This window comes from Pecten maximus, chromosome 7 (assembly GCF_902652985.1).
Source record: "Pecten maximus chromosome 7, xPecMax1.1, whole genome shotgun sequence".
NCBI lineage: Eukaryota > Metazoa > Mollusca > Bivalvia > Pectinida > Pectinidae > Pecten > Pecten maximus.
In genome coordinates, this window is record NC_047021.1 from 13,529,288 (window position 1) to 13,556,313 (window position 27,026).

The window sequence follows — 27,026 nt, forward strand, 5'->3', positions numbered from 1 at the left end:
CGTCAACAAAATATGGCATCAATGCCGCATGCCATTCAGTTTAACATCGTTATAATATTATTATGTGCATTCAGGAAATCTTGGCATTGCTCTTGCATTTGATTAATTATAAAATAAATCAGGAAGATAAGGATATGCTTGGAATATGAGAAGCAAAGGATATCCCTCGAATGCAACATTATCGTATTAAATATGGTAAAACCATGTTTACAGTGACAGACACGGATAGAAATTCTGACACTGACACATATCTGTTCAGGAAATACTTACCTATTTTTTGTTCTATGAGTGCAGCCTTTAGACTTGTCGTGCATTTATATGGTCACATATAGTGTAGCAGATGTGTCGGATAATAATAAATCGAGTACTTATAGGTTAGGACATTACTTCCCTCGGACAACGCCGCATTACTTCTAACATTTTAAAGATCAGAAAGATCACATTTTTATAAGCTGAGTACATGATAAATCAACTGTAATATCAATACGTTGTCTTTGGCTGACCTCAGCGTTATAAGTACGCATTATATATATATAACATTTAAACTGTTTTCTTATAAGCTGGGTATAAGATAAATCAACTGTAATATTAACACGTTCTATTTAACTGACATCAGCGTTAAAGTACATATGATATATGTTCAATGTTTCTTCTGGACACGTTTCAGTGTTAGAAAATTGCTTTGGTCTCATCATGTTTCATCAAATTTAAGGCTGGAATCAGTTTGGTAACCAAGCGTTAAACACGTTCGTGGTAGTGGTCTGTTTGTAGTTATGCGTCAAAAACATTCGTAGGCAATGGCTAGGTAGGTAGTCATTAATAAAAAAAAAAAAGGTAAATATGGTAAAAAGTGGGCATTGGTGAAACTATTTCATTAAAAATTGGTAGTTTGTCTGAAAAGTGACATTAAATCAAATGGTTTTCGGCATGGACCGCATGCAATATTATATTATTCCAAATAAAACCAAAACCACATACCTGTGTTCCTGAAGTGTTCATAATGACGCCATGAACACAACGATATAGCGACTAACTAAACAAGACGGGATGATAAATTCCCGTAGAAGGAATGAGTTTAAAACCTTATTATTCCGCCAATACGCATTGATGTTTCATCGATGATTTCAATAATACAAATACAATGTAACCCCACGTTCTGATAGTAAAATTGGAGCATAGAACTGTATATGGCTTAAGTAACGTATGGAAAGTGAATATTGCATGAAATATTTTGATCATGCTTAAAAACAAAATGGAATCTTTGACTTAGTCATTGACTTCTTCATGAATATTCTGAAACATAATTGCTTTTTGTATATACACTGTACAGCATAGTAACTAAAATGACGACGGAATACAATTTTATCACTCGTCTCCTGACGGAGATTCACGATCTTTAGCTTGTCTCAAGTTGTCCTTCACTTGTCTACCTCTTGATATTGCATTACCTGTGGCATCTTTCCACCATAGAACACAAATCTATTATTTTTGTAACTACAAATATAGTTATTTCCTAGATATTTGAATTCATCACAAACCATATTTCATTATTTCGAACGATAACACTGATGGAAATGGTATACATTTGATTTGTGTATGTATATATTTCATGTCAATAAAACACACGAAGACCAGTAACCATAGTTATACTTTATTCAGTTATATAAATGTCCATGTGTATGTCAAGGAATATCTTTGTTCCATATGTCTCTATGTAGGTAAATGTATATACTTGATGACGTTACATACCCGACAGCGTATACACTGCTTGTCAACAAAATGCATCCCGACATTGGAATATATCTGATTACAATACAAATGTAGTTATAGCAAGATGAAAGTGATTACTTATAACACCGGAAGTTACATACGACAATTAAAATTTGATATAATGTCTTCCGAGTTATTTCGTAACTTATGGAGGGTGGTATTAGTGTAAAGTATGTAATGTTGGGAGGGTGGTAATAGTGTTAAGTATGCAACTTTTGGAGGGTGGTAATAGTGTAAAGTATGTAATATTTGGAGGGTGGTAAGAGTTACAGTATGTAATGTTTGGAGGGTGGTAATAATGTAAAGTATGTAATGTTTGGATGGTGGTAATTGTGTAAAATATGTAATGTTTGGAGGGTGGTAGTAGTGTAAAGAATGTAACTTTTGTAGGGTGATAATAGTGTAAAGTTTGTAACGTTTGGAGGGTGGTAATAGTGTAAAATGTTGTATATTGTATAAAACATACAATAGTCTTGGTGTATCGGTATTCGGTGTTGTTTTTTTCAAACGACAATGATATCGGAGATTTGGTAAATGCAACATTTCTGTTTATATGTCTGTTTAAACATATTAAACCATATTGTGAAAAAAGGCAACAATCTCTTCTTTCAAAGATGTCCTTATTTCTGATGAGGACATTCCCTCTCCTGGGTTCTTCGGAGTTGTTGCCAGTCCTTCCACAATTATTCAGCCTCCTCATATTCTCCTTCCTCACAGTCCAGACTGATTTCATTTTGAGGAAGTTTGCCCCATGCACATCCTTCCTCCTTTGAAATGAAGTAGCACCTCTCAAAGAGGTGACATCGACTGTTACTATTAAAGTTGCACACCTTTGGTTTCACTTTCGGAGTCCCGTAATTTATCTGTAAATAATGAACATATTATTCAATTCGGAAATGTACTTTATTCCACTTTCTTAGAGAGGACATTTTGAATGGTATAACACGGTAAGCTATCGAAACGAGGAGCTTTATTAAGAAAGCGGAGATCACATGTCAAAATTGGACAGATATGGAAATAGAAATGGAAATTGATTGGGGAAATGAAGTTTTTTAGATGGTGGAGAGATATGGAAACAACACAGAGCAGCAGTGTGCTTATCAAAATACAGTGTGGTACTTTGGAGCATATTGAAGATACTGCTATTACCTTGCATTTCTTGCAGTTTCTGGTCGGCCTGTAGGTATCGTCTGCGACTCGCCAGTCATACACACTCTCCGGTAGCGGCAATCTGGCCCACTCTACTACATAGCTTTGGCACACGCTAATCGATTTGGTGCTGCTGGCTGTTATGATGCATGGAATTAATAAAAGTAAATAAGTTAAACTCTCGAATCCACTATTAGCATACACCTGTTTATAGATACAAACAGTGCATAGCACAAGTGTATATAGCCCGTGTATAACAACCACTTGGGTGTGGAAACCACCTATCTATGATTATAACTGTATGTATAACTGTATAATTATAACTGTATGTATAACCTCCTGTCTATAATTATAACTGTATGTATAACTGTCTATAAGTATGACTGTATGTATAACTGTCTATGATTATAACTGTATGTATAACTGTCTATAATTATAACTGTATGGATAACCACCTGTCTATAATTATAACTGTATGTATAACTGTCTATAATTATAACTGTATGTATAACTGTCTATAATTATAACTGTAGGTATAACTGTCTATAATTATAACTGTATGTATAACTGTCTATTATTATAACTGTATGTATAACCAACTGTCTATTATCATTACTGTATGTATAACCACCTGTCTATAATTACCACTGTATACATATTAATTACCTGTCCATAACGACCACAGAACTATATCTACAACTGTTTGTAGTCAGCCTCATAGTGAGCCATCTATATAAATATTAATTATGACGAAAGTCAATTATTACCTACCACTACGTATAGCTTAAATCGGTGTCATTAGTTGTCTTATTAGTTGTATTATGTGTATAATAATAATCCACTGCCTATTAATAACTCTAGTAACCTATGTAATGATGACTTACTGTTGTGGAAAGTTGACGAAATAATATATTATTATCTACCTGTCATAAAATATTCGGTTTCCTTCAGTCAGCCATGTAATGCCGTTTTGAAACGAACCGAGTGTTGAAATAGTTATCACTTCATTCAAAACCAGATTAGATTCCGTATCCTGAAAAAAATATAATTTACAAATACTGTAATTTACCATTTCAAATATTTCACAGAAACAAACTATTTGGCAGTTACATCTTCATATTACCGCTTACAACATTTGTTATGCTTATAAATGAATGTATAATCACTGTCCTGCACAGTTTTGGAAGTTCAATGAACAAAGTTACAAAAAAGTTCAAATAAATGCAAGAAAATACTACGACCTATAATTCTATCATTATTGATACAAAAGAGAATATCGATATCAAATATATATTGTAACTCAAAGTCGATAAAACGAGTGTAAAATATGAACAGATATAGACTTCCAGGGAGAGTCGTGACAAATACTTGAACCAGATGTTCCGGAATGATAAGCTGCTTCATCAACGACACCCGCAATATAAATCTAGGTCAAATGGACGACACTCGCAATAGAAATCTAGGCCAAATCGAAGACACCCGCAATACAAATCTAGGTCAAATCGACGACAATCGCAATACAAATCTAGGTCAAATCCGGGTTGTGTTATTTTCTCATGACAATGATAACTAAATGTTACAAAAGAACGACTCGGCAAATAAACGAGAATCGAGTACATTTTGCGTTATATCGCGCAAGGAAATGTTACTCAAAAAGATTATGATGTGAACCATTCAACCAAGATCTTCATCAAGCTTCATCGACATCTGCCACAAAAATCACGATAATAGGAACAAGTCCTTGAACAACGCAGGTAGGGGAAGCACTGATGTTACTATTTGTAAAATGGAAAATTAACGATTGGGAAATCCTCATTTTAATCAAGCAGCTTAGTTATAAGCTGCCGCTGCTGTTTACGTTGTAGGTAAAGATAAAGGTAATCGGCTGTTTTGAATGAAGTAAGTTATGCTCCCACAAAAACTCACTTCATTATTAAAACTTAACATCCAGATGCTGACCAACAAAATTGGTATCCATGGCTCTGATCATGCAGATTGATAAGACTATTATTAAACATTTGTGATATGAAAACAATGTCACAATCATTCTTACTTAATTATATTATAGAGACAGCCACTCACCTTGAAGACCTTCAACACCTCCACTTGATAGGACACTCCAATTTCGCCCTCGCTACGTTCTGTAATCTTTCCCTTGAATGCTAATAAAGAGAAATAAAATCTGATACACTGGCGCATAAATATTGTAAAGAAGAGAAATAATATCTTATTAACAGGCAGATAAAATAATGTAAACAAGAGAACTATTATCTGATAAGATAATGTAAATCTGAGGAAGGTCAGTGGAGAAAAACAGCAGCTGTAAGACCAGAGCGTGGAATTAACAATAAAGTAGATAAGGATTAACAATTGTATGTGATATACAAGAAATACTTAATAAACAATTGTAAATAGTATACACCAAGTACTCAATCAACAATTGTATATACTATACACTTATTACTTAATTAACAATTTATATACTGTACACTTATTACTTAATTAACAACTTATATACTGTACACTTTTTACTGTACACTTATTACTTAATTAACAAGTGTATATGATATACACTTTTAAATATACATGTACAAATATATGTTAGAAGTGTCTTACCAAATGGTTGCTCACACAATGCAGTTTGTGGGTGGAGCACTTCAGGAACACACAGGCAATATGACATCTGTGCCGAGCCCAGCACCAACAGGATAGCGAGTAACGTCAACATGATGAAAATTGGTAACGCTGTGAAAAGATTTACGGAAGCAAAACGAAAATGTATCCTCCTCTTTGCATGGTAAATAGTAGCTGATATTTTTTTTAAAACTAAAGTTAATTAGTCGAAGCTTTGCTATATTATTACGTAGCGAGAATATGCGCAATTCAACGAGGAACATTTTTTAATTTTGTTAAAAATTTCCTTTCTTGTTTAACCATTCTTATAAAATATAGTAAACATTGCTGCCATATCAAGAAATAAAAGTACACTTATCTAGAAAGAAACGTATTTTTGTGTGACAACACACATTAACATAAAACGGAACCAATTAACAGTTAAAACACACAATTATCTAAACACAGCGCTCTATCAGTTATACAGGCAAACTTACCGACACGGGTGGAATCTTCCGAGGAACTGACGACGGGACCTAGAACCGGGGTATAAATAGTGACCACTGGGAAACAGATGGAGATATGACCAGCTCTTTATTAATGCATACCTCTATTTATGACCAGTTTCATCTAAGTTCATGGTAAGTTTTAGAGTTTTGTTTGTCTGTTTAACCGGTCAGTGACAAAGCTCGTTCCTGTTGTTATATTAATTTCATAAGCACTTATGTGTTTATTTATTTGTTGTATTCTATTATTTTTACGTTCTTATTTGTTTTATCATTTGTTAATTATCATTTGCTTTAGTCCAACAGACATTAATGATCAATAAAATAATGTTACTATACACTGAAAACAGATAACATCACAGTATCAATGTTGATGACGGAAACAGCTGACGAATATGACAAGGCTTTCTACAAGATACGTTGAAGGTTGATCTACCAATACACGGTGTGTTCTCCATTTGCCCACTTTTTTTTAGAACAAAGAAAAGTGTATACATAGGAGAACAATGGAAAACCAATTATAGTCAGTTCTATAATAATTTTACCTGTGTTTACCTGTATGATTTACCTGTGCTAAAAAGTGGACAAAAAGAGAGGTATATTTATGTACCTGAGAAGTGGGGAAAATAACACTAAGTTATAGTCTAAGCTCAACAAATGTATTCCTACGCCGGACTTGATATAGTTCATTGAAAAATGACTCGAGTTAACTGTGGTAGGTTCATTGAGTCTGAATTGAGTGGAAATATAAATATATATATATAAGAAAGAACACACATTAGATAGTTAACATATCCACAAACATTATACATAAGCACAGTGGTAATACATTATAATATATATACTAAAAACATTTTTCATACATTTTATATTACATTCTTCAGTTAAAAAAGAACATCATATTCACACATATATATAATATTAGATACATAACATATTTACAATCATATATAGCACATTATACATTAAGCACTAGTAATACATTAGCAGTAACATATTGCATTTTTTCATTACACTTGCATAATATAATACAATTTACGTAACATTTCAGAAAAAAGATATATCTCTCTATCTTTATATGCATGTATCTGTACATGCATGTATATCAAGTACATAGTCAAAATCTACTCCAGGTGCAGAAGGTGTGAAGATGCATCAGCATACTCCATCAGGCTCAATGTGTTGTTCTCCAGGCGTTCCTTCAGTTGCGTCAGTCGGCGGTCGATGTTTCTGTACTTCTTGCATCTTGGTCTGGTTGGTCCTCCTGCGTCCTTCTGTATCCTGTCGATCTCGTTGCTCGCCTGAATCTCCTGGAACACTCTGATGATTGTGTATATGTTAGGGTGGGAATGACGGACTTTCTTCTTCAGCTTCCCGTGCCAAGCTTCCAGGTTGTTGGTGGTCCGGTGTCCTTCTGTTGCGTAGTGGTTCCAGGTCTGTCGGTCTCCTTCCATCCACTGGGATACAACATAGTCGGCGAAGGGTAGGGTGTCCACGGGTAGGTCAGCATCCTCCAGCTCCTCTAGCGCATTAAACCAGACGTCCTCCACTTAATCATCAGCAGCAGCTTGGATCATAATTGACCAATGGTCAACAACATAATAGAGACCTCTAATCATCAGCAGCAGCTTGGATCATAATTGACCAATGGTCACCTATAATCCTCCACCCTCCCCCCATAGTAATTAATTAACATCAGCTTGGATAACGACCGGAATTCTCTTTACATAAACATAGATAGTAGATAGGTAAACGAAATTTAAATGCTGACATATATTTTGAATTGTACAACATCAAATGAAAATACATCTTATTACTTTTAATATTAAACATTAATATATATATATAGCTTTTAAACAATATTTTTTTTTTTCATATAAAGTACTGTATATTTAAATATAAATACTTATAAACAGGTACATTGCGCATCATAAATAACAACAAAATAATAATACTGTAATCAATGTGTATTTTTCCTATATAAAGTACTCCATGAAATTATACATGTAGCTACTTATATCTTATAGTTCCTTATCCTGCAACAGGGCCAAATCTATTGGACAATAAAAGTATAATCCACTTATTGGTAACATTTGAGTATGTTGTGTTTTATTAAACAATAGAAACAACAATGTCGAACGTACAGAACATGCCTGCTCCAAATTAAAATGTGGTGTAATGTCCTTAATTCGTTCTGGAGCACACCAATGTGCCCTCAATCCTTTAACCATTGCTAAAATTATTAAATGTAAAGTATATCCTTCCGCACTCTATGGTTGCGAATTGTGGCAGTTAAAGAAAAATGAAATGTACATGCTTGAAAAAGCACAGAACTTCATTATAAAATCAATTCAGGGTTTTAATGTAAGAACAAGAACAGACATGTGTACGTCATTGATCGGTTGGTTTTCAATAGAAGTATATATCAGTGTGAAAAAATTACTATTCCTTGATAGAATATGTTCCATGGATGTTGGAGTTTTGACTCGCGAAATTTTTATAAAGCGCATATTTGATTACAAACTGTGTACTTTCTCCAGAGGTTTTATTCCCGACATTGTCAATATTTTGACAATTAAAATATAATTTGAATTATGTTCTTGGTGAATTCTTGAAGAGTGGCTTGTTTCCAAACAGATGCCAATGGAAACGATTAGTGAATGACCATGTAAGAAATTGTGAGGAGTTTAATCTATGTGAAAGAATGGAAACTGATAAAGAATTTTCTCGTTTCGGTCTCTTGCATAATAAAATACAACCATATTCAATATGGAAATTAGCTCTACATTTCCCCCAATACAGTTCATGTTTTAAACAAATTGTTAAACTTTGTGTTGAAATGCGAGATGACGAAAATGTATTTTTGTGTCAATACTGTGGTTTAATTTACAATGATGTAATCTTACATAGCGTGCTTGAATGTTCTCATACAGAGTCTTTGCGTGACCAACTGTGGTGTGTTCTCTGTACTATAAAAGATGTCGATTTTGTATGTTACCTTAACACGTTGTCAAATTACCATCTTCTCCATGTTCTTCTTGGGGGTATCGTCAATTATGACTTATCCTCATACGAACTCGAGGACTTCAGAGTTAATTCAATCGTTATTGTATTCAAGATTCTTCAATGCAGTGGTATTTTGTAATTATTTCATATGAAAAAGAGAACTTGTAATTATTATTGATGTTGTTTTATAGATATTCATACATGTATATAAAATGCATTTGCAAGCCTACATAACACATGTAGGCACTTAAATTATATTATCTCACGTTAGACCACAGAATGAAATGACTGCTATTCATTTTAAAAATGAAGTACGTATATATGTGCTAATTAAGAATCAAATGTGTCTTAATTAACTTAAGAAACATGCGAAGAAATTTCCTTTACTAACATCATGTTATCATTATTATATCTGTAGTTTATTGTGTAACGCGTGAATCCTTATGCGAGAGGTGATAATGAGCGTGAATGAATTTTGTTCTAATTTGTAAATCATTTCTGTATACTCTTCAAATCTTGGAGGAAATAAAGAAATAATAATAGTTCCTTATAGGTATGAGCCATGTAGCACAGGTAACACAGGTGAAAATCACAGGTAAATCACAGGTAAAAACAAGGTGAACTACTCTGAAATAGACTATAATCCCTATCACAACATTTTCCCCATATTGTGATTTTAAAAAGTGGGCAAATGGAGATACAGCCCAATACACTTTCCACAAAACATCCTTAAAACCTTTATCTTAAACACAGAATACAACAACTAACGTTAGACAATGATATCATAAATACGATACGACAAGAAATAAGTTAGGAGGTTTCAAAACAAACTTTTTTTTATAGAGGAACAGAGGAAACGTTCATATAACATTGTTTATCCCTTCATCATTCTAAAGAAAAAAGAAAAGTAATAAAGATAAAAAGAGCACATGAGTGGATATCACCTTTACATACATTCTGTAATTAAAGGACACACATGAGTGAATATCACCTTTATTTACATTCTGTAATTAAAGGACACACATGAGTGAATATCACCTTTATTTACATTCTGTAATTAAAGGACACACATGAGTGAATATCACCTTTATTTACATTCTGTAATTAAAGGCCACACATGAGTGGATATCACCTTTACATACATTCTGTAATTAAAGGACACACATGAGTGAATAACACCTTTATATACATTCTGTAATTAAAGGACACACGATTGGATATCGCCTTTAGATAATATGTAATTAAATGAAACAAACGGGTTCATTTATCGAGTTAAATCAGTAAAATAGATTCGTTAATCGAGTTAAATCAGTATAACGGTTTTGTTAACACGTTAAATCAGTAAAACGGTTTCGTTTATCACGTTAAATCAGTATAACGGTTTTGTTAACACGTTAAATCAGTAAAACGGTTTCGTTTATCACGTTAAATCAGTATAACGGTTTTGTTTATCACGTTAAATCAGTATAACGGTCTCGTTTATCATGTTAAATCAGTAAAACGGTTTCGTTTATTACGTTCAATCAGTATAACGGTTTCGTTATCACGTTAAATCAGTAAAACGGTTTTGTTTATCACGTTAAATCAGTATAACGGTTTCGTTTATCACGTTAAATCAGTAAAACGGTTTTGTTTATCACGTTAAATCAGTATAACGGTTTTGTTTATCACGTTAAATCAGTAAAACGGTTTTGTTTATCACGTTAAATCAGTAAAACGGTTTCGTTTATCATGTTAAATCAGTATAACGGTTTTGTTTATCACGTTAAATCAGTAAAACGGTTTCTTTTATCACGTTAAATCAGTATAACGGTGTCATTTATCACGTTAAATCAATATAACGGTTTCGTTTATCACGTTAAATCAGTAAAACGGTTTCGTTTATCACGTTAAATCAGTAAAACGGTTTCTTTTATCACGTTAAATCAGTATAACGGTTTCGTTTATCACGTTAAATCAGTAAAACGGTTTTGTTTATCACGTTAAATCAGTAAAACGGTTTTGTTTATCACGTTCAATCAGTATAACTGTGTCGTTTATCACGTTCAATCAGTATAACGGTATCGTTTATCAAGCTAAATCAGTATAACGGTTTCGTTTATCACGTTAAATCAGTATAACGGTTTTGTTTATCACGTTAAATCAGTATAACGGTTTTGTTTATCACGTTAAATCAGTATAACGGTTTCGTTTATCAAGTTAAATCAGTAAAACGGTTTCTTTTATCACGTTAAATCAGTATAACGGTTTTGTTTATCACGTTAAATCAATATAACGGTCTCGTTTATCACGTTAAATCAATATAACGGTTTCGTTTATCACGTTAAATCAATATAACGGTTTCGTTTATCAAGTTAAATCAGTATAACGGTTTTGTTTATCACGTTATATCAGTATAACGGTTTCGTTTATCACGTTAAATCAGTATTGCGGTTTCGTTTATCATGTTAAATCAGTATAACTGTGTCGTTTATCATGTTAAATCAGTATAACGGTTTCGTTAATCACAATAAATCAGTATAACGGTTTCGTTTATCACGTTAAATCAGTATAACGGTTTCGTTTATCACGTTAAATCAGTATAACGGTTTCGTTTATCAAGTTAAATCAGTATAACGGTTTTGTTGATCACGTTCAATCAGTATAACTGTGTCGTTTATCACGTTCAATCAGTATAACGGTTTCGTTTATCACGTTAAATCAGTATAACGGTTTCGTTTATCACGTTAAATCAGTATAACGGTTTGGTTTATCACGTTAAATCAGTATAACGTTTTGTTTATCACGTTAAATCAGTATAACGGTTTCGTTTATCAAGTTAAATCAGTATAACGGTTTCTTTTATCACGTTAAATCAGTATAACGGTTTCGTTTATCTTGTTAAATCAATATAACGGTCTCGTTTATCACGTTAAATCAATATAACGGTTTCGCTTATCACGTTAAATCAATATAACGGTCTCGTTTATCACGTTAAATCAATATAACGGTTTCGCTTATCACGTTCAATCAATATAACGGTTGCGTTTATCAAGTTAAATCAGTATAACGGTTTTGTTTATCACGTTAAATCAGTATAACGGTTTCGTTTATCACGTTAAATTTGTAAAACGGTTTTGTTTATCACGTTAAATCAGTATAACGGTTTTGTTTATCACGTTAAATCAGTAAAACGGTTTTGTTTATCACGTTAAATCAGTAAAACGGTTTCGTTTATCATGTTAAATCAGTATAACGGTTTTGTTTATCACGTTAAATCAGTAAAACGGTTTCTTTTATCACGTTAAATCAGTATAACGGTGTCATTTATCACGTTAAATCAATATAACGGTTTCGTTTATCACGTTAAATCAGTAAAACGGTTTCGTTTATCACGTTAAATCAGTAAAACGGTTTCTTTTATCACGTTAAATCAATATAACGGTTTCGTTTATCACGTTAAATCAGTAAAACGGTTTTGTTTATCACGTTAAATCAGTAAAACGGTTTTGTTTATCACGTTAAATCAGTATAACGGTTTCGTTTCTCATGTTAAATCAGTAAAACGGTTTCGTTTATCATGTTAAACCAGTAAAACGGTGTCATTTATCACGTTAAATCAGTATAACGGTTTTGTTTATCACGTTAAATCAGTAAAACGGTTTCGTTAACACGTTAAATCAGTAAAACGGTTTCGTTTATCACGTTAAATCAATATAACAGTTTTGTTTATCACGTTAAATCAGTAAAACGGTTTCGTTTATCACGTTAAATCAGTATAACAGTTTTGTTTATCACGTTAAATCAATATAACAGTTTTGTTTATCACGTTAAATCAGTAAAACGGTTTCGTTTATCACGTTAAATCAATATAACAGTTTTGTTTATCACGTTAAATCAATATAACAGTTTTGTTTATCATGTTAAATCAGTACAACGGTGTCGTTTATCACGTTAAATCAGTATAACGGTTTCGTTTATCATGTTAAATCAGTATAACGGTTTCGTTTATCAAGTTAAATCAGTATAACGGTTTTGTTTATCACGTTAAATCAGTAAAACGGTTTCGTTTATCATGTTAAATCAGTAAAACGGTTTCGTTTATCATGTTAAATCAGTAAAACGGTTTCGTTTATCACGTTAAATCAGTAAAACGGTTTCGTTTATCATGTTAAACCAGTAAAACGGTTTCGTTTATCATGTTAAATCAGTAAAACGGTTTCGTTTATCAAGTTAAATCAGTAAAACGGTTTCGTTTATCACGTTAAATCAGCATACTGGTTTCGTTTATCACGTTAAATCAGTATTGCGGTTTCGTTTATTGAGTTTGATAACCCTGTCAGCAAACTGTCCTCTATGGAAAATATACCGTAAGGTCATACATTTCCTCACTGAAGACCGTCTGTAATAAGATCTCGTATACAATTTTCATGACAGCTTTCCCATTTTATTGAATAATTTTCGGAAAACATTTTACGTCGATGTTCTTTTTTATATGTTCTTTACGGTAAACTTTTGAACGATTTTTACCTTGAAAATAATATCGTTAATAAGATGTAAAGAAACGATAAATAACCGGTATATGATCGATAACTAAAACAGGAGAAATGTTGATATATAACTCTTACCAACGCTACGGATGTTTTATCTAACGAAGGATAATAGACACCCTTTTAGCTTTCATCGATTGAAGGAAGTTGTAACGCTATTTTTTTAATTTATTTATTTAAATGCCATAAAGTAGGAATTGGTATAGAAATAGACTTTTACTTAGTAACATGAACTAACAATTAAAGCAACAGTTTTCTAGTTATTATGTATACACATCTATAACTTACATATGACACCATATCACCTGTACAATAATCACAGCCAATAGCATCTTTAAATATGGATTTAGTGATTATCTATCATATGTCGATCAATTAAGTAAAATAAAACCTTGACGCATTGATCGGTGACGCGAATAAGGTACTTTTACGTGTTAAATTAGGTATAGAGTGTATCATTCCGCGATTCTGTCAATCACAGGCGTAATACACATCATATCTGTATTGTGACAGTATATGGTGTTCTTATGACAACCTTTATTGTTGAGATAACATGAGCTGTATTTAACAACATAACAATGTGTTTTTTTACGAATATTTAGATACTATAAAATGTTAATTTTTTTAGTTAAATAGCGATGGGATAGAAAAGTGTTGTTGAATACTTGATTATTTCCACAGTTATAACCCACATTACGCCCGGTATTTGACTGTGCCAGTCCCGATCATCGCTCGGTAACTACGAAACGGAGTCGTCGATAACACTGACATCGATTGCTTTGGTAATGTAACCCATGGTAATTAATAACAATCTTAACTATACATCATTACCTAGATAGTATATATAAATTCGTAAATTTTAGGTCGTTCAAATCGTATTCTTTCGTTTTAAAAAAATGTGAAAATTATCAAAATAAACTGCTTATCAAGATCAAAACAAGCATGACGTAGCAAAGGCTGAAGTGAATGGTACTCATGTCAAATAACGGTTATATCTCTTTTTTTCTACGGCATGATTTATAAACATTAAGATTTACATCATGAAATCAATGTGTGTCACGATTGAACAATATGAATAGGTTGAATACACACGGTCCCGTACACGATATGTCATTATTATGACAAGAGGTGATTATATATATTTTTAAAATGAAATTATTGTGCCTGGAAGTATCTTTTAGGTTAGTATTTATGTAATTTAACCAATGAACACTTGTAAGAATGCCGAGGCGACAGGATTTGATGCTGTCAAGCCAATTCATGGTACATGTATGCAACAGGGGCTTCATTGGTGAAGAAAGCATAACGAACGCCACTTAAAGTTAAGGGAATATTGGTAATACTTGGCGTCTGTTGCAGATTCGACAATTTCTAGGGATATCCGCGATCCTGTTGAACATTGACTATCAGCTGCTGACATGGGAAATTTCTCTAGCGTCCGTTGCTGGTTCGGTGTATATGATTCCCCTACACAAACCACAGCAGCACAAGGTCTGGACAGCCATGACGCAAACATCGTTTTGGTCCTGTTTTGTTGCATATGTCAGCACTTTAGGTACTGATCAACAATAATTACGTTATTGTATCAATTAAGATACAGCGAGACCGGACAGTGCTATCGTTTGTATAATCTTGTCCACCTGTTAATGCTCTGTTGTTTTAGACATTACGTAATTTGGATAAAAAACAAAACCTTAATAAGCAGCGTTACTTGTGTTACTACGTGTAACAGATACCATTTGATACATCGTGGTGACTATCAGCTACTGACAGAGGGTATTAAGTTGTCCGGTAGGTCAATTTCTCAGTAGCTAAGTAAAAACTGACCATGACATTTCAAAGATGGGGGAAAGGGGTGTCAGTCATAGCTATCGCTACAGGCATATACCTGACATCACACACACGTAAAGTTATCAGAGGTGCTATCTGAGTAGATTCTCATTCTGAACGACAACATGGTGGACCAGCGATCGGCACGCTACCTTACTGTGATGAAATGGATTGGACTTGTGATCGGATGTTCGGCAAAGTTCGTGTCCGGATCCTTATTTGTATTTAATGCGTATCAGGATGCTCTCAAATCAACATTCAACTTCACCGCCAAGGAGGGTAAGAGTCGCTACATTTGTATCCAGAATAAATATTAATGAAAGCAGACGGCCATGTTTTGTGAGAAGAATATTTAAATTAGTCACATCAAAATTTAATGCACATCTTTGATTGAAAGTTGATCTGGTTTGGTGTTATTTCCCCGAATCTCCTAGCCCCTTTCGTGTGCCGTCTTTTTCTATCTCTGTAACATTGTACCAATTTTAAACAATACAATGATTGTGTGATCTTAATTGTGCCCTGTTACTGTCATGCGGAGACACGATACAGTTAATTTTTATCGGGTATTTCGTTTTCTAGTTCAGCTGCAATCATCCTTCCTAAACGTCGGCCTGGGGATCGGGTTCCTACCGGGGATGTTTTACGACCGATTTGGTCCCCAGTGGTGTTCGGCGGTGGGGCTAGTCCTCTCCCTGTCGGCGTACTTACTAATATGGAGCACCACCCGGTACATCAGGTTCTATAGCTCCCACAGCTGGCTGATGGCGATCTATTTTTTCCTCTGTGGTGAGTACAATAGAGAGAACGTTCTTTCTATTAGCGAAAAATAACTCCAGTGGTGTAAGATAAATTGTATTGGCATCGTTTCTTTCTATGTCTTTTTAATGAAATGTCCACGATTGATGGACCTCAATAATGCCACAATGTAATAACACTATTGTGTCAAAAGTATTTGATTCCTGACAGACCCATGTTTAAGATTATATTGACAATATTTCCTTATTACATTGTGTGTCTGATTATCTTTTTCATGATGTAGGTATCGGATCTGTGTTTACGTACATGGTCGCTCTCAACACTAACGCTCTTAACTTCCACCCAAAACATCGTGGTAAAATCGTGGGAATCCTCAACGCTTTCTTCGCAGGCAGTCCATCTGTTTTCTCCGCGATATATTTCCATGTGATTGGGAAGGATGACCCTAAGAGCGCAGACAGTTTCTCTACCCTGATGTTGGTGTTCGCCGTGTGTTTTGTGGTCATTGACATTCTGTGTATTGCGTTCATGCGAGTGTACCCACGTATTGAGTCTACAGAAAACATAGTATCAGAGGTTCCGGCAGACGCCTCCCGTGATGGTCAATACGTAAACAACAAAGTTTTCGTAGGTGACGATGAAAAATATGATTTATCTGAAGATATGTCTGTGCCTAAGGATAACGGAAGTTTCGAAAATATTGATACTGCTAAGGTATCGGCTATAGATACTACAGTTCCGGGTGATGGCAGAAGTCCTGATGACAAGTCCATATTAAATATCTTCATTTCTCTTGACTACCAGCTGCTTACGTGGTCATTTACCCTGGCGTCCGTAACTGGTCTGGTGTATACGATCGCCCTAACACAGACAACGGCAGCACTAGATCTAGACGGCCATAACGCCGACATCGTCATAGTCATTCCCATCACCAACGCTGTCATCAGTACCGCCATCGGCGTGATTTCTGATCACTTCCAGCAAAGGTTGCCCCGTCTGGGAATCCTCACAGCGGGGATTATGACGTTCGTTATTTGTCAGTGTCTCGTGGTGGGACTGGCTGACAAATATTCAGTCCTTGTCGTTGCCACAGTGTTTAATGGAGTTGGACAGGGCATTATCTGGTCCATCGCCCCGGCTGTTATGAGTGAAATGTTCAGCATTAACAACCTCGGTCGTAATTGGGGAATTGCCCTGCTTGCAGCATCTCTAATCGGTCTTGCAGCCCAGGAAGCGTTTGGTGCGCTCTACGACGCGGCGATCTCCGTCCCTGGGGAAGTGTACTGCTACGGAATGGGGTGTGTCCGTGGAGGACACGCCGTGATCCTCGGGATGTCCGTACTCGCAATGATACTTGGCATGATACTGAACGTACGGAGACGTAAAAAGACAAATATGTAAAGAAAAATAAACAAATGTATGTTAATATGATACTTGGCATGATACTGACCGTACGGAGACGCAAAAAGACGCGAAGTGATTGAGGAGTTACCAGGCAGATGAGACCCGGATGAACAAAATAATTACCTTTGTTTCCACTTAACCTGGTTTCGGAGGAAGCGATATAGTAAACCCTTTTTTTATAAAGTAACGTCGGTTATTTCTCTTAGGTTAATAGACATACACATGTATGTTATTTCAAAGGGTTACGTTATTCTATCATAAACACCAGTTTAACATATATTGTATCTGTACATAAAACATATTTAGGTCAGTATACATTTATTTTGGTGGAAATAAATGACTTTACCGATTATATGAAGTTTACAACGTCATTAATATGTCACATGCACTGATTTTTTTTTCTATCTTTAACATCAACCTACAACGGGACACCAGTTACCAGTGGGGACACAATACTTTGTAAAATATCGTATTCACTGTTGGAGTAAAATCATTCTTTAACTCCACATTCTGTTGTTATTAGCCAAATATGCAATATATATAATAAACAATTAAGTTAGAAAAATATAATTTGCTATTAATTTGAAACTTCCACAGTCAAGTTTTACACACGCATCACTGCCCGTATTAGTTAGGCCTTTAAACAAAGGAGACAAGTCGCTGACGTTATAAGTCTCCGTGAACACTTTTTAACTTTACGCCCTGTTAACCTAGGTATAAACTGAAGCCAATATAAGGCGTTGCGCTAGAGAAGACTTATTGTTGTTGTTACCTTTGTTATGCGTATAATTGGCCATGATTGCTTGGGAAAGTATAATTAACATATCTACAATTGTCCTTGATAATCACATTTTGAGAGGCTTGTGTTGCATTATTAAAGGTGGTTCGTTTTGTTTAATGTTTCTGGAGAATATCCCACGACTAAACCACAAACTTGGACGGTGAGACAACGAACAGACATTCAGCCCTCTCTAACTAATTAGAAGAAAAATACATCAAAACTTCGTTGTAAATATTGTGTTATCAATGATGTCTAATGATATGGCGGGTTTATGGAACCGGAGAATAGATGATGTTCACAGCTTGACCAGACATCGAAAAGCTAAAAGAAACAAAAGAGGCAGGCGTTCAAAACACTCGACGTCAAATGCGAGTGCCACCACGAGGGCCTCGCGAACAGCGTTAGATACAATGACGTTACGGACCATACGGAAGATACCGTCTATGAGCACCTTTACCTGGCAACATATTTCGGAAGAAATTGAAACTCAGATGTCAAAAATAGAGCTGGAAGAGACAAGTACGAACGAGAAGGCTAAGGTGAAAGAATTATATCATATCGCGGACAATCCAGATACAATTTCGGGACAAGGAAAAACAAAAACCCACAAGATCAGAAGATTGGACATCAAAAACAAAAGCAGGAAGACTTATAAGAAACGACCACAAGGAAACACCCAAAGGGATGAAAACCATGAATATCCAGATCATTCTAAACCGCGACTGAGAAGCAGTCGACGTAAAGTTAAACATGAGGAAATTATAGCTACAAATAGCTCGTTGATAAAAGGCGACGCGATAGAGGTAAGCGTATCTCAGGATGAAGCAAATAACATTGCTAGGAACGTAAATTATCCCAATGGGATGACTCCATTCCAGAAAGAAATAAGCAATAATACTATTACCAGAGATTTATCTTGGCCGAGTTCTTATACAAGTTCGGAATGTGCACAGAAGGTTGTTACAGGCTCAATAACAATAGACACGCTTAAAACATCACAGACGTCAACAAAACGTATGAAGAAAACGACCAATCATGTTAAATTTAAAGTGAGGCTTCCTCCTATAAACGTCGGTCGGGGAGAGTCTCCGGCGAGACATTCGGAGAGGAAAACTTCTCCACAGACAGAATATAGACAGCCATATACACTCCCAAAGCTGGTTTTACCACCGGGAAACATGAAAATGAAAATGATCACTATCAGAGATACAAAGGATTCTCTGGAATTAACGGAATCAAAGCGTGTCGAAAAGGAGGTAAGGGGTATTGCGAGGTTACGGGACAGTGATTCAGAAGAGCTGAAGTATAAGAGATCGAAATCGGAAGTGTTCAGACGATTCCGGGAGTATCATTCAAAAAGGGCACATGTAACAGTTTACTAACGAAAACAGTAACTTCTGTGCCGTAATATTTACACGATACAATATGTCGATTGTTTAGAGGAACCAGGACGTATCTCCAACAAGGAGTGCCTAGAAGTAAAGAGCCGTATCTCAAATTTGTTTATTTTTAGATTTTAATAGATTTCAACTACGAGTGAGATTTTCTTATAGAATTTGTACATTATATCAATTGAAATGGTCAATTTCTGTTAAAAGACTGCGAATTAAAAGAATTAGACAATTTCCATTGCTATAAAGTACAAATTCTATCAGAAAATTTCATTCGGAATTGTAGATATTTAATTGATAAATTTGAGATACGACCCTTTACTTCTAAGCACTCCATGCTGGAGATACGTCTTTGTTCCTCTAAACAATTAATGTGTCGGGTGAAGAACCATATTACAGGATAACGTACGTATTGTTAGTAGTTCATATTATCTACCATTTATACCCCCCCCCCCCCCCCGAAAATTAGGTGGGGGAGCATATATAGTAGCTGCTTTTCCGATCCGTCCTTTTCATGTTCGGGACACATCTTTGCCCATAGTTAAGTAAGGATCATGATTACACGAAGGCATGTGTGGTGTACTAGATTCAAGACAAACCCCTTCTTTTCAGTTATTGTCCTCTTATTAAAAGTTCCGTGTCCGGAGCAAAACTTTGCCTGCATTTAAACTAGGATAATGAAACGTTGTGTATACATTGGTTATACTATGACATATACAGTGCACCAGTCAGGGCCCACAATCCCTTCATTACAGAATTATTGTCCTTTGATAAAATTTCGTTGGAATCCTTGACGATGAATCCCTTAATAGCTCAAGCATAAGTATGTAACGGACATTAATACACATCTACTTTCCTCTTCTTCCTAACTCGCCATTTTAACGTATTTTTACAGAAATGTTTTTTATACGACCAAATATTGATATCCTCCGATAAAGTTGTTTTCGGGGAGCTTTCATCAATTCCACCGATATTCTTGTTTGGTTTCGGTACTGTTGGTCTATTCAAAATTAAAACAGGTGCTTGTGTTTAGTACCGATTCTTAGCAGTGGTTTTGAAATCAAATCAACTTCTTACGACGACCGATACATTCTATAGCCCACAATCAGTCTTGGGATGAGGAGCATCACATATAGACCGAAATTTGGCGTGTCTCCCTTTATTGTAGCACAATAGTTGAGGCCCTTGTTAATTTCTGTTCGAAATTTGGACTAAGGACAATGCCTCGTCAAGTAATTTTAAATCCTAACCAAATTACGGGCTAATACATCTCCTCGTTAAGATTTTAAAATCTCTTTTCACATGTTTTGAGTAACCACACTTAAGGCCCTAAGCATCACTATTATTCCTATGAAGACTTATGTAATATATCATGTATGACATAGTTTTAATTAATTTCTACTGTAGTTATCAATTTGTATTGAGGTGTGCTAATATATTCCTTTTTGTGTGCAATTCTTGGTTCTCCTCTAAAACTGAGGCTAGACATGCTATAGACAAAGAATACAGTCGATTGTGATGCATGTTTTTAATAAATAATCAAATCTCTGAACACATACATCAGATACAAAGACATGACACACAGCAGCAGTGACCTAATAAAACGAGGTACATACATCTGGATGAGGTAAAGGGACAAAAAACACAGGTGGGAAGAAAACATGGGTTTAAACTCGGAAAATATCCCTGAACACGGATATTTCCAAATGTGTTTTTAAAACAATGACCATGGAAACTTGTGTGAAGTTAAAAGTTCAATTTTTGAATATATATTAAATTTTATAACGTTTATTTGCTATTGATTATAATTCAACATGAATAAAATGGATAATGAACATAAAAAGGTATCATTTATTATGAATCTTGTAGCACTTTATATAAAAAGTGCCATGGAACAATTAAAGTACAACCCGAGCATTTCCAGTAAATAATCGGTGTACAAGACACCTACATCAATTAAAATCATGTTAAAATGTTGTCACAATTCCTTTTTTAATTAAGATATTCCCTTATGATCATTCACTGAGCCAAATAGCACCAGTGATGCACTAATTATTGTCATAAGTGTTGACTGGTGACTAGTCATCAGCCTGTTACCTATATCAACCAAACCAGACATTTTAACACAATAGGCTACTTCATATAGTTTAATACTGTCGACACACTTCAGACTGCCATTATCCTATAATTCACTACGATATGCACACTGCATCAAGTAGCCATTGGTGTATATTAAAGGTGACAATATATTTGATATGACATCACAATAATTTGGCACAGTAATCCGAATCTTATGCAATCTTTATTAGGATTTAATAAATTTATTTTTAAACCGTTTCAGTATTTTTTAAGCTCCAGATAAGATCTTTTGATATTTAGACACATTGTCAACATAGGATAAAGTGAAACTGCCTTCTTTGTAATAGTGGATATTCAAGCATTGCATAATTTTACTGCAGATTACTGTATTTTGCAAGCTGAACTCGAGCACAAAAATCACCACAAAATAAAATGTCTTAAAATCACACACTCAAGGAGTTTTGTTCATGGATCAAGATTGAAGTCTACACATTGACATAGGAAGATATGATTGAGCTATTATGTTCCCACAACCATACAGAAATACATAAAATATGTAGAATCGGAGGAAACAGCGATTCTCTGGTAAGAGAATATTTTTTGTAAAGTTATAATGCTGTTGATAAGCCTTAAAATTCACACTAAAATCACAGAAAAGGAAACAACTTCCCTTGAATTCCATTGCACATGTCCATAACTATCATTTCAGTCAAATATCTTGAATAATGATATTGATTCTGTAGTTCTGACAAGATGTTTGTCCATAATGTCACTGTCCCAAACCAATCACCAAAATCCAAGAAAATGAACTGTTAAGACTTTCAGATAAAATTGCTGCAAAGATCCAGCACCTGTCACGTGTTTACACTGATAGTACGGAGCACCTGTTTCTCAGACTCGGAGTGATGTGCTGTAAACATGCTATAGCAAGGCTGCTGTGACAGCGACTGGAGGAACTCCGTCAGGTAAGCCTAAAACAAACAAGGGGAGACAACTTCCTCAATCTTGGACTATGCAAGACTATTAACTACAGTACATATTTCTACTCAATGCAGTCAATGTCAAAGTTGTTTTCTTGCTGAATATAACTTGCCAGAATATTTTCTTCATTGGTACATTAATATACGGGTGAATTACTCACTTAGGGTTGTTCCAGGAAAACATATATTCTGATGTTGGTGTATTTGATGTGTTGGTACCATTTTTACACTAAAATTGCTTCTTTACGAGGGTACCAACAAAAAAGAGAATACGTGGAAGGGTCAGCAACATTTTAGGTTTTAAAGTGCATCTAACTTAAGGCTGCTCATTGCTGATTTTATCGTAAAAATCATACAAACAAATTATATAAATTTTTTTAGGAATACATCGGCTGCCATCAAAACAAAATCCAGGAAATAGGCCTGCTTCATGTCAGTTGTATCATTTAGTTACCAATGTTATGAAAAAGATGGAATGAAGGACAAATAGAGACAAGCATTTAAATGATAATGATTTATGTACTATGTGACGATTGCAGAAAAAGGCACACATTTGGGCCAAAGACATCAAGCAAAAACAAAATGCTTTTGATTTTAGAAAGCAATCACAAGAACTACGTTGATTTTATAACAGAATACTTGAATCATGTGTAAAGAAAACGATTTTCATTGAAAACAATAAAAACGATTCTCTTTATTCCCATTCTTGCCATATAGATTAGAAAAAATAAATAAATATAAAGGTCGCCCAAGTTTTAAAATATTTCTGTCAATTTGACCCTTTTTGACCCCACCCATCAGCCCCAGGGGGGCCAGTCAGGACCAACATGAGCATACCATCAAACTGCCAGCCCATCCTGCTTATTTGAACAAAGATAAAAAAACATTCCAACACTTGAACAGAAATCATACAAATGAGTCAAAAATGTTATTTCCCTATATAAACTATTGTAAAAATTACCACCTCCCCTAGGGCATACAGGGTCATGAAATTCCCAATTTTGCTAAAGCATCTTAGACCCTTTCATCTATGAAGAATATTTAATTCTAACTTATTTGGGTCCCGAGAAGATTTTTGAAATTTCAGTTAATTTGACCCTTTTTGGTCCCACCCCTCAGTCCCCTAGAGGGTGGGGACCATATAATTCACCATTTTGGTTGGTCTTAGGCCATGGGAGATTTCTGCAAAATTTAATTTAAATTGGTTCAGGGTTTTCTGAGAAGTTGAAAATATATATATCTTTTTAATGGACAGACAAAAGGCAATTAGAATAGGTCTAAAGACCTAAAATTGCATCCTTTCTACATCTCTCTTTTGAAAAAACACTGCCTGAAAACAAAGTAAATATTTTTTTGACCTAAGGACTGCTCTTAATTCCACGAGACACTTGATCCTACATGGACAACTAAAGGCGAGTCCAGCAATGTTTATTTAAGTCATTACCATTTTGACATTTTCTCAGTAAATGGTTTTCTCTAATAATTTTCACCATAAAAATCACCTCTAACATTTCACAGATATAGAAAACAATTAAATCTAAATACATACCTGCAGATCAATTTGATTAGTTGGATCTTTGACTTGGTCTGGGTCATCCTCCTCCTCTTCTTCGTCGGCTCCATACCCTGTGGAAACCAGAAATGCTGAATCAGATCTCAATATTTTTTTTTAAATTCATATTTAAGGACACGACACTTGCTTCTTGTATGACGACAGCATAATTTGGCTACAATATTAACACCAATATTGAGTACAGCACACATTTACTAAGGTAGCCAGAGTTTCCTCTGGCCCTAACACCATGTCTAGATTTAGGGCCAGAGCGCACTACAATATGAAAACATGGAATTCTCCGACAGATTGGAGGATGTGACATAACACCTACCTTACATATATCGATAAACAAGATATTTATTTACCCCAAAACATCCATTCTATCCCATATCGATATTCTATTCCATCCATACAGAATTTAATTTGAAATGTCTACAACAAAATGAGACAATTTCATGATTGTTTAATCAAATAGACACAACTTTACCTTCAAAGTCTCCAGCGAACTGGTCTATCAGACTGGATAATGTGTGACCAGTCAATGCTGACTCATCAACCAACTCATCGTCATCAGCATCATCATCTTCTTCATCCCAACCTTCATCCTGTAACAGTGGTTCATGCAACAAATGTCACAGCTATCCAATTCTTTTCAGCTATCCGATATAGTTCCATCAATATTGTATCATATATTTTTCATTAGAAACTGTCAACAACAGCATATTATATAATATTGGAGGATTATAAGACTCTTTCATATGTGTGTATGTATGATAGGGATATTCCACCCGAGGGGTCACACAATGTGGTGAAACCCGAGGCTTGCCGAGGGTTTTACCACATTTTGTGATCCCGAGGGTGGAATATCCCTATCCTACATACACACATAATGAAAGAGTCTTTTTCTCTCATACCACTACCAAATTTCTGGAGAAAGGGTCCCTCAGCCATCCATTTTCTTCATTTTTTTAATTTTTTTTATTTGACGTTTTTACTAAAAATACTTATGATATTCTGAAAGATCATACCCGATTTTGGCAAACTGTGTTTGCACACAAATTTTATTCCTTCTGTGCTTAAGTGAAAAACGAATGAACAATTCGCCAATAAAAATTGTCGTAACTTGACCGACTTTTGACGTGGCCGTGATCAAATTGTCAACATCCGAGAAAAGGAGTTCTATCAACAATATTTTGAAAAATCCAATGCTGAAATGATTTTTTCCAATTTTACTTATGATTTGATTTGCCCCTCGACATATTTGATCATTTCACGGAACACACTGTACTTTGTATTGCCAAGCCACATTTTTTTTTATAAAATACTACATCACTACGTGACGTCACGTCACGACTGTCATTGGAATTCCATTCATACAAATGTAGTTCAAGGCTATTGAGAGTGATGTTGATCTCGATCGCCATGACGCGGCGATGTTTCTCGGGTGGTAATTTTAAATTCACGGTGATTTTGGCAACTTCATGTGTGAACCAGCGAACAGTGACTCGATACGAGTATTCGATCCTTTCTGTGACATAGGATTATATGTGTTTAACCAGTTTTCTTGATAGAATGACGAAGGTAGGTCCATTGATAACGATGAAAGGCTAGGATAACAGTTAGTTTTCCTGGTTACTCTACACAAATATACAGTAGGTCCTAGACTCTGTGTTAAAAATATAATAAATATTTCTTTATATGAATATCGAGGGGTGTCATTTGTACCGAATGTTCCAAATACACGGGTTATATTACTGAATTCAGTAGGCCTACTGACAGTAGAGTGAACAATCCAGGCCCCTGTGCTGACGGAAACGGAACCATTTCATCGGTTATGATGTTTGACATTTTCTTTTTTATAAACTTTTGTTTATTTATGGCTTTTATTCAACTTCCTATCATTGCCAGGTGATTGTGTGTGTTTGCATGTTTTTAATGGCAAATGACAAACCAGTAGGGTAGGCAAGTCTGTACTGTAACTGTTACAACAGGCCTGTAGGCCTAGTCTACTATGTTATACAGTACTGTAACGAAGTTATATTTTCGCTCAGATGAAATGTCTAATCGTTTAACCGTGTAGCCCTATTAGTTTATAGCTGATATGATATATATATTTATCTCAGAATGTGTATTTTTATAGTTAAATCCAACGTTTCAACCGACACCGACGATATAATAAATCTAAGGACTGTCAAATGTAAATACAAGCACACGACGTTGTAAGAGTTGTCCCCCTTGAACGTAGATTACTCCGCGCGCGTGAAATGCTATGTAAGATAGATTTATCTTACATACCTATCTTACATGGCGCGATATGAGAGAAAAACTCATCTGATTGGTAATCTTCATTTGTTACATTAATAAAATCTCCCCCTTCGAGGGCAGGACAGAGAAATACCAACCCTGCAAAAGGATCAACATTTGTCAAATTCCCAAGGTAAGGGATGATACCTTGTCTCACTACCAAGGGAGATAATGATTATTTTATTCTTACCCTGTGTCTCCTATTTATCTAATATTGATGCTGCGTCAGCGCAACACAGCATTGGTGTGATTGAATTATTGCTGTTGTGTTATTGTATTGTTCCCAGCACGTGCTATCCGTTATACCCTAGGGGTTGACGAGAAATCACACACTACACGTTGTACCCTAGGGGTTGACGAGAAATCACACACT

At 34.9% G+C, this 27,026-nt stretch overlaps 2 protein-coding genes across 3 annotated transcripts in view; one reads left to right on the forward strand and one right to left on the reverse strand.

The window, feature by feature from the left end:
* The first annotated feature begins 15,472 nt into the window (after positions 1-15,472).
* Positions 15,473-18,071, forward strand: LOC117331670. Its single transcript, XM_033890500.1, has 3 exons — positions 15,473-15,682; positions 15,983-16,189; positions 16,443-18,071. Exons 1-3 carry the CDS (start codon positions 15,529-15,531, stop codon positions 17,558-17,560), a joined length of 1,479 nt encoding a protein of 492 aa, XP_033746391.1. The 5' UTR covers positions 15,473-15,528; the 3' UTR covers positions 17,561-18,071.
* Positions 18,072-21,246: 3,175 nt separating this feature from the next.
* The window catches only part of LOC117331671 (importin-9-like), a 32,363-nt gene continuing 26,583 nt past the window's right edge, over positions 21,247-27,026 (reverse strand). For both annotated transcript variants that reach the window (XM_033890502.1, XM_033890501.1), the window contains exons 22-24: positions 24,837-24,954; positions 24,344-24,420; positions 21,247-22,785 (exon numbers count right to left, since the gene is read on the reverse strand). In XM_033890502.1, the coding sequence (XP_033746393.1) occupies positions 22,669-22,785; positions 24,344-24,420; positions 24,837-24,954 (312 nt within the window). In that variant the 3' untranslated portion in view covers positions 21,247-22,668. The remainder of the gene's footprint in view (positions 22,786-24,343; positions 24,421-24,836; positions 24,955-27,026) is intronic.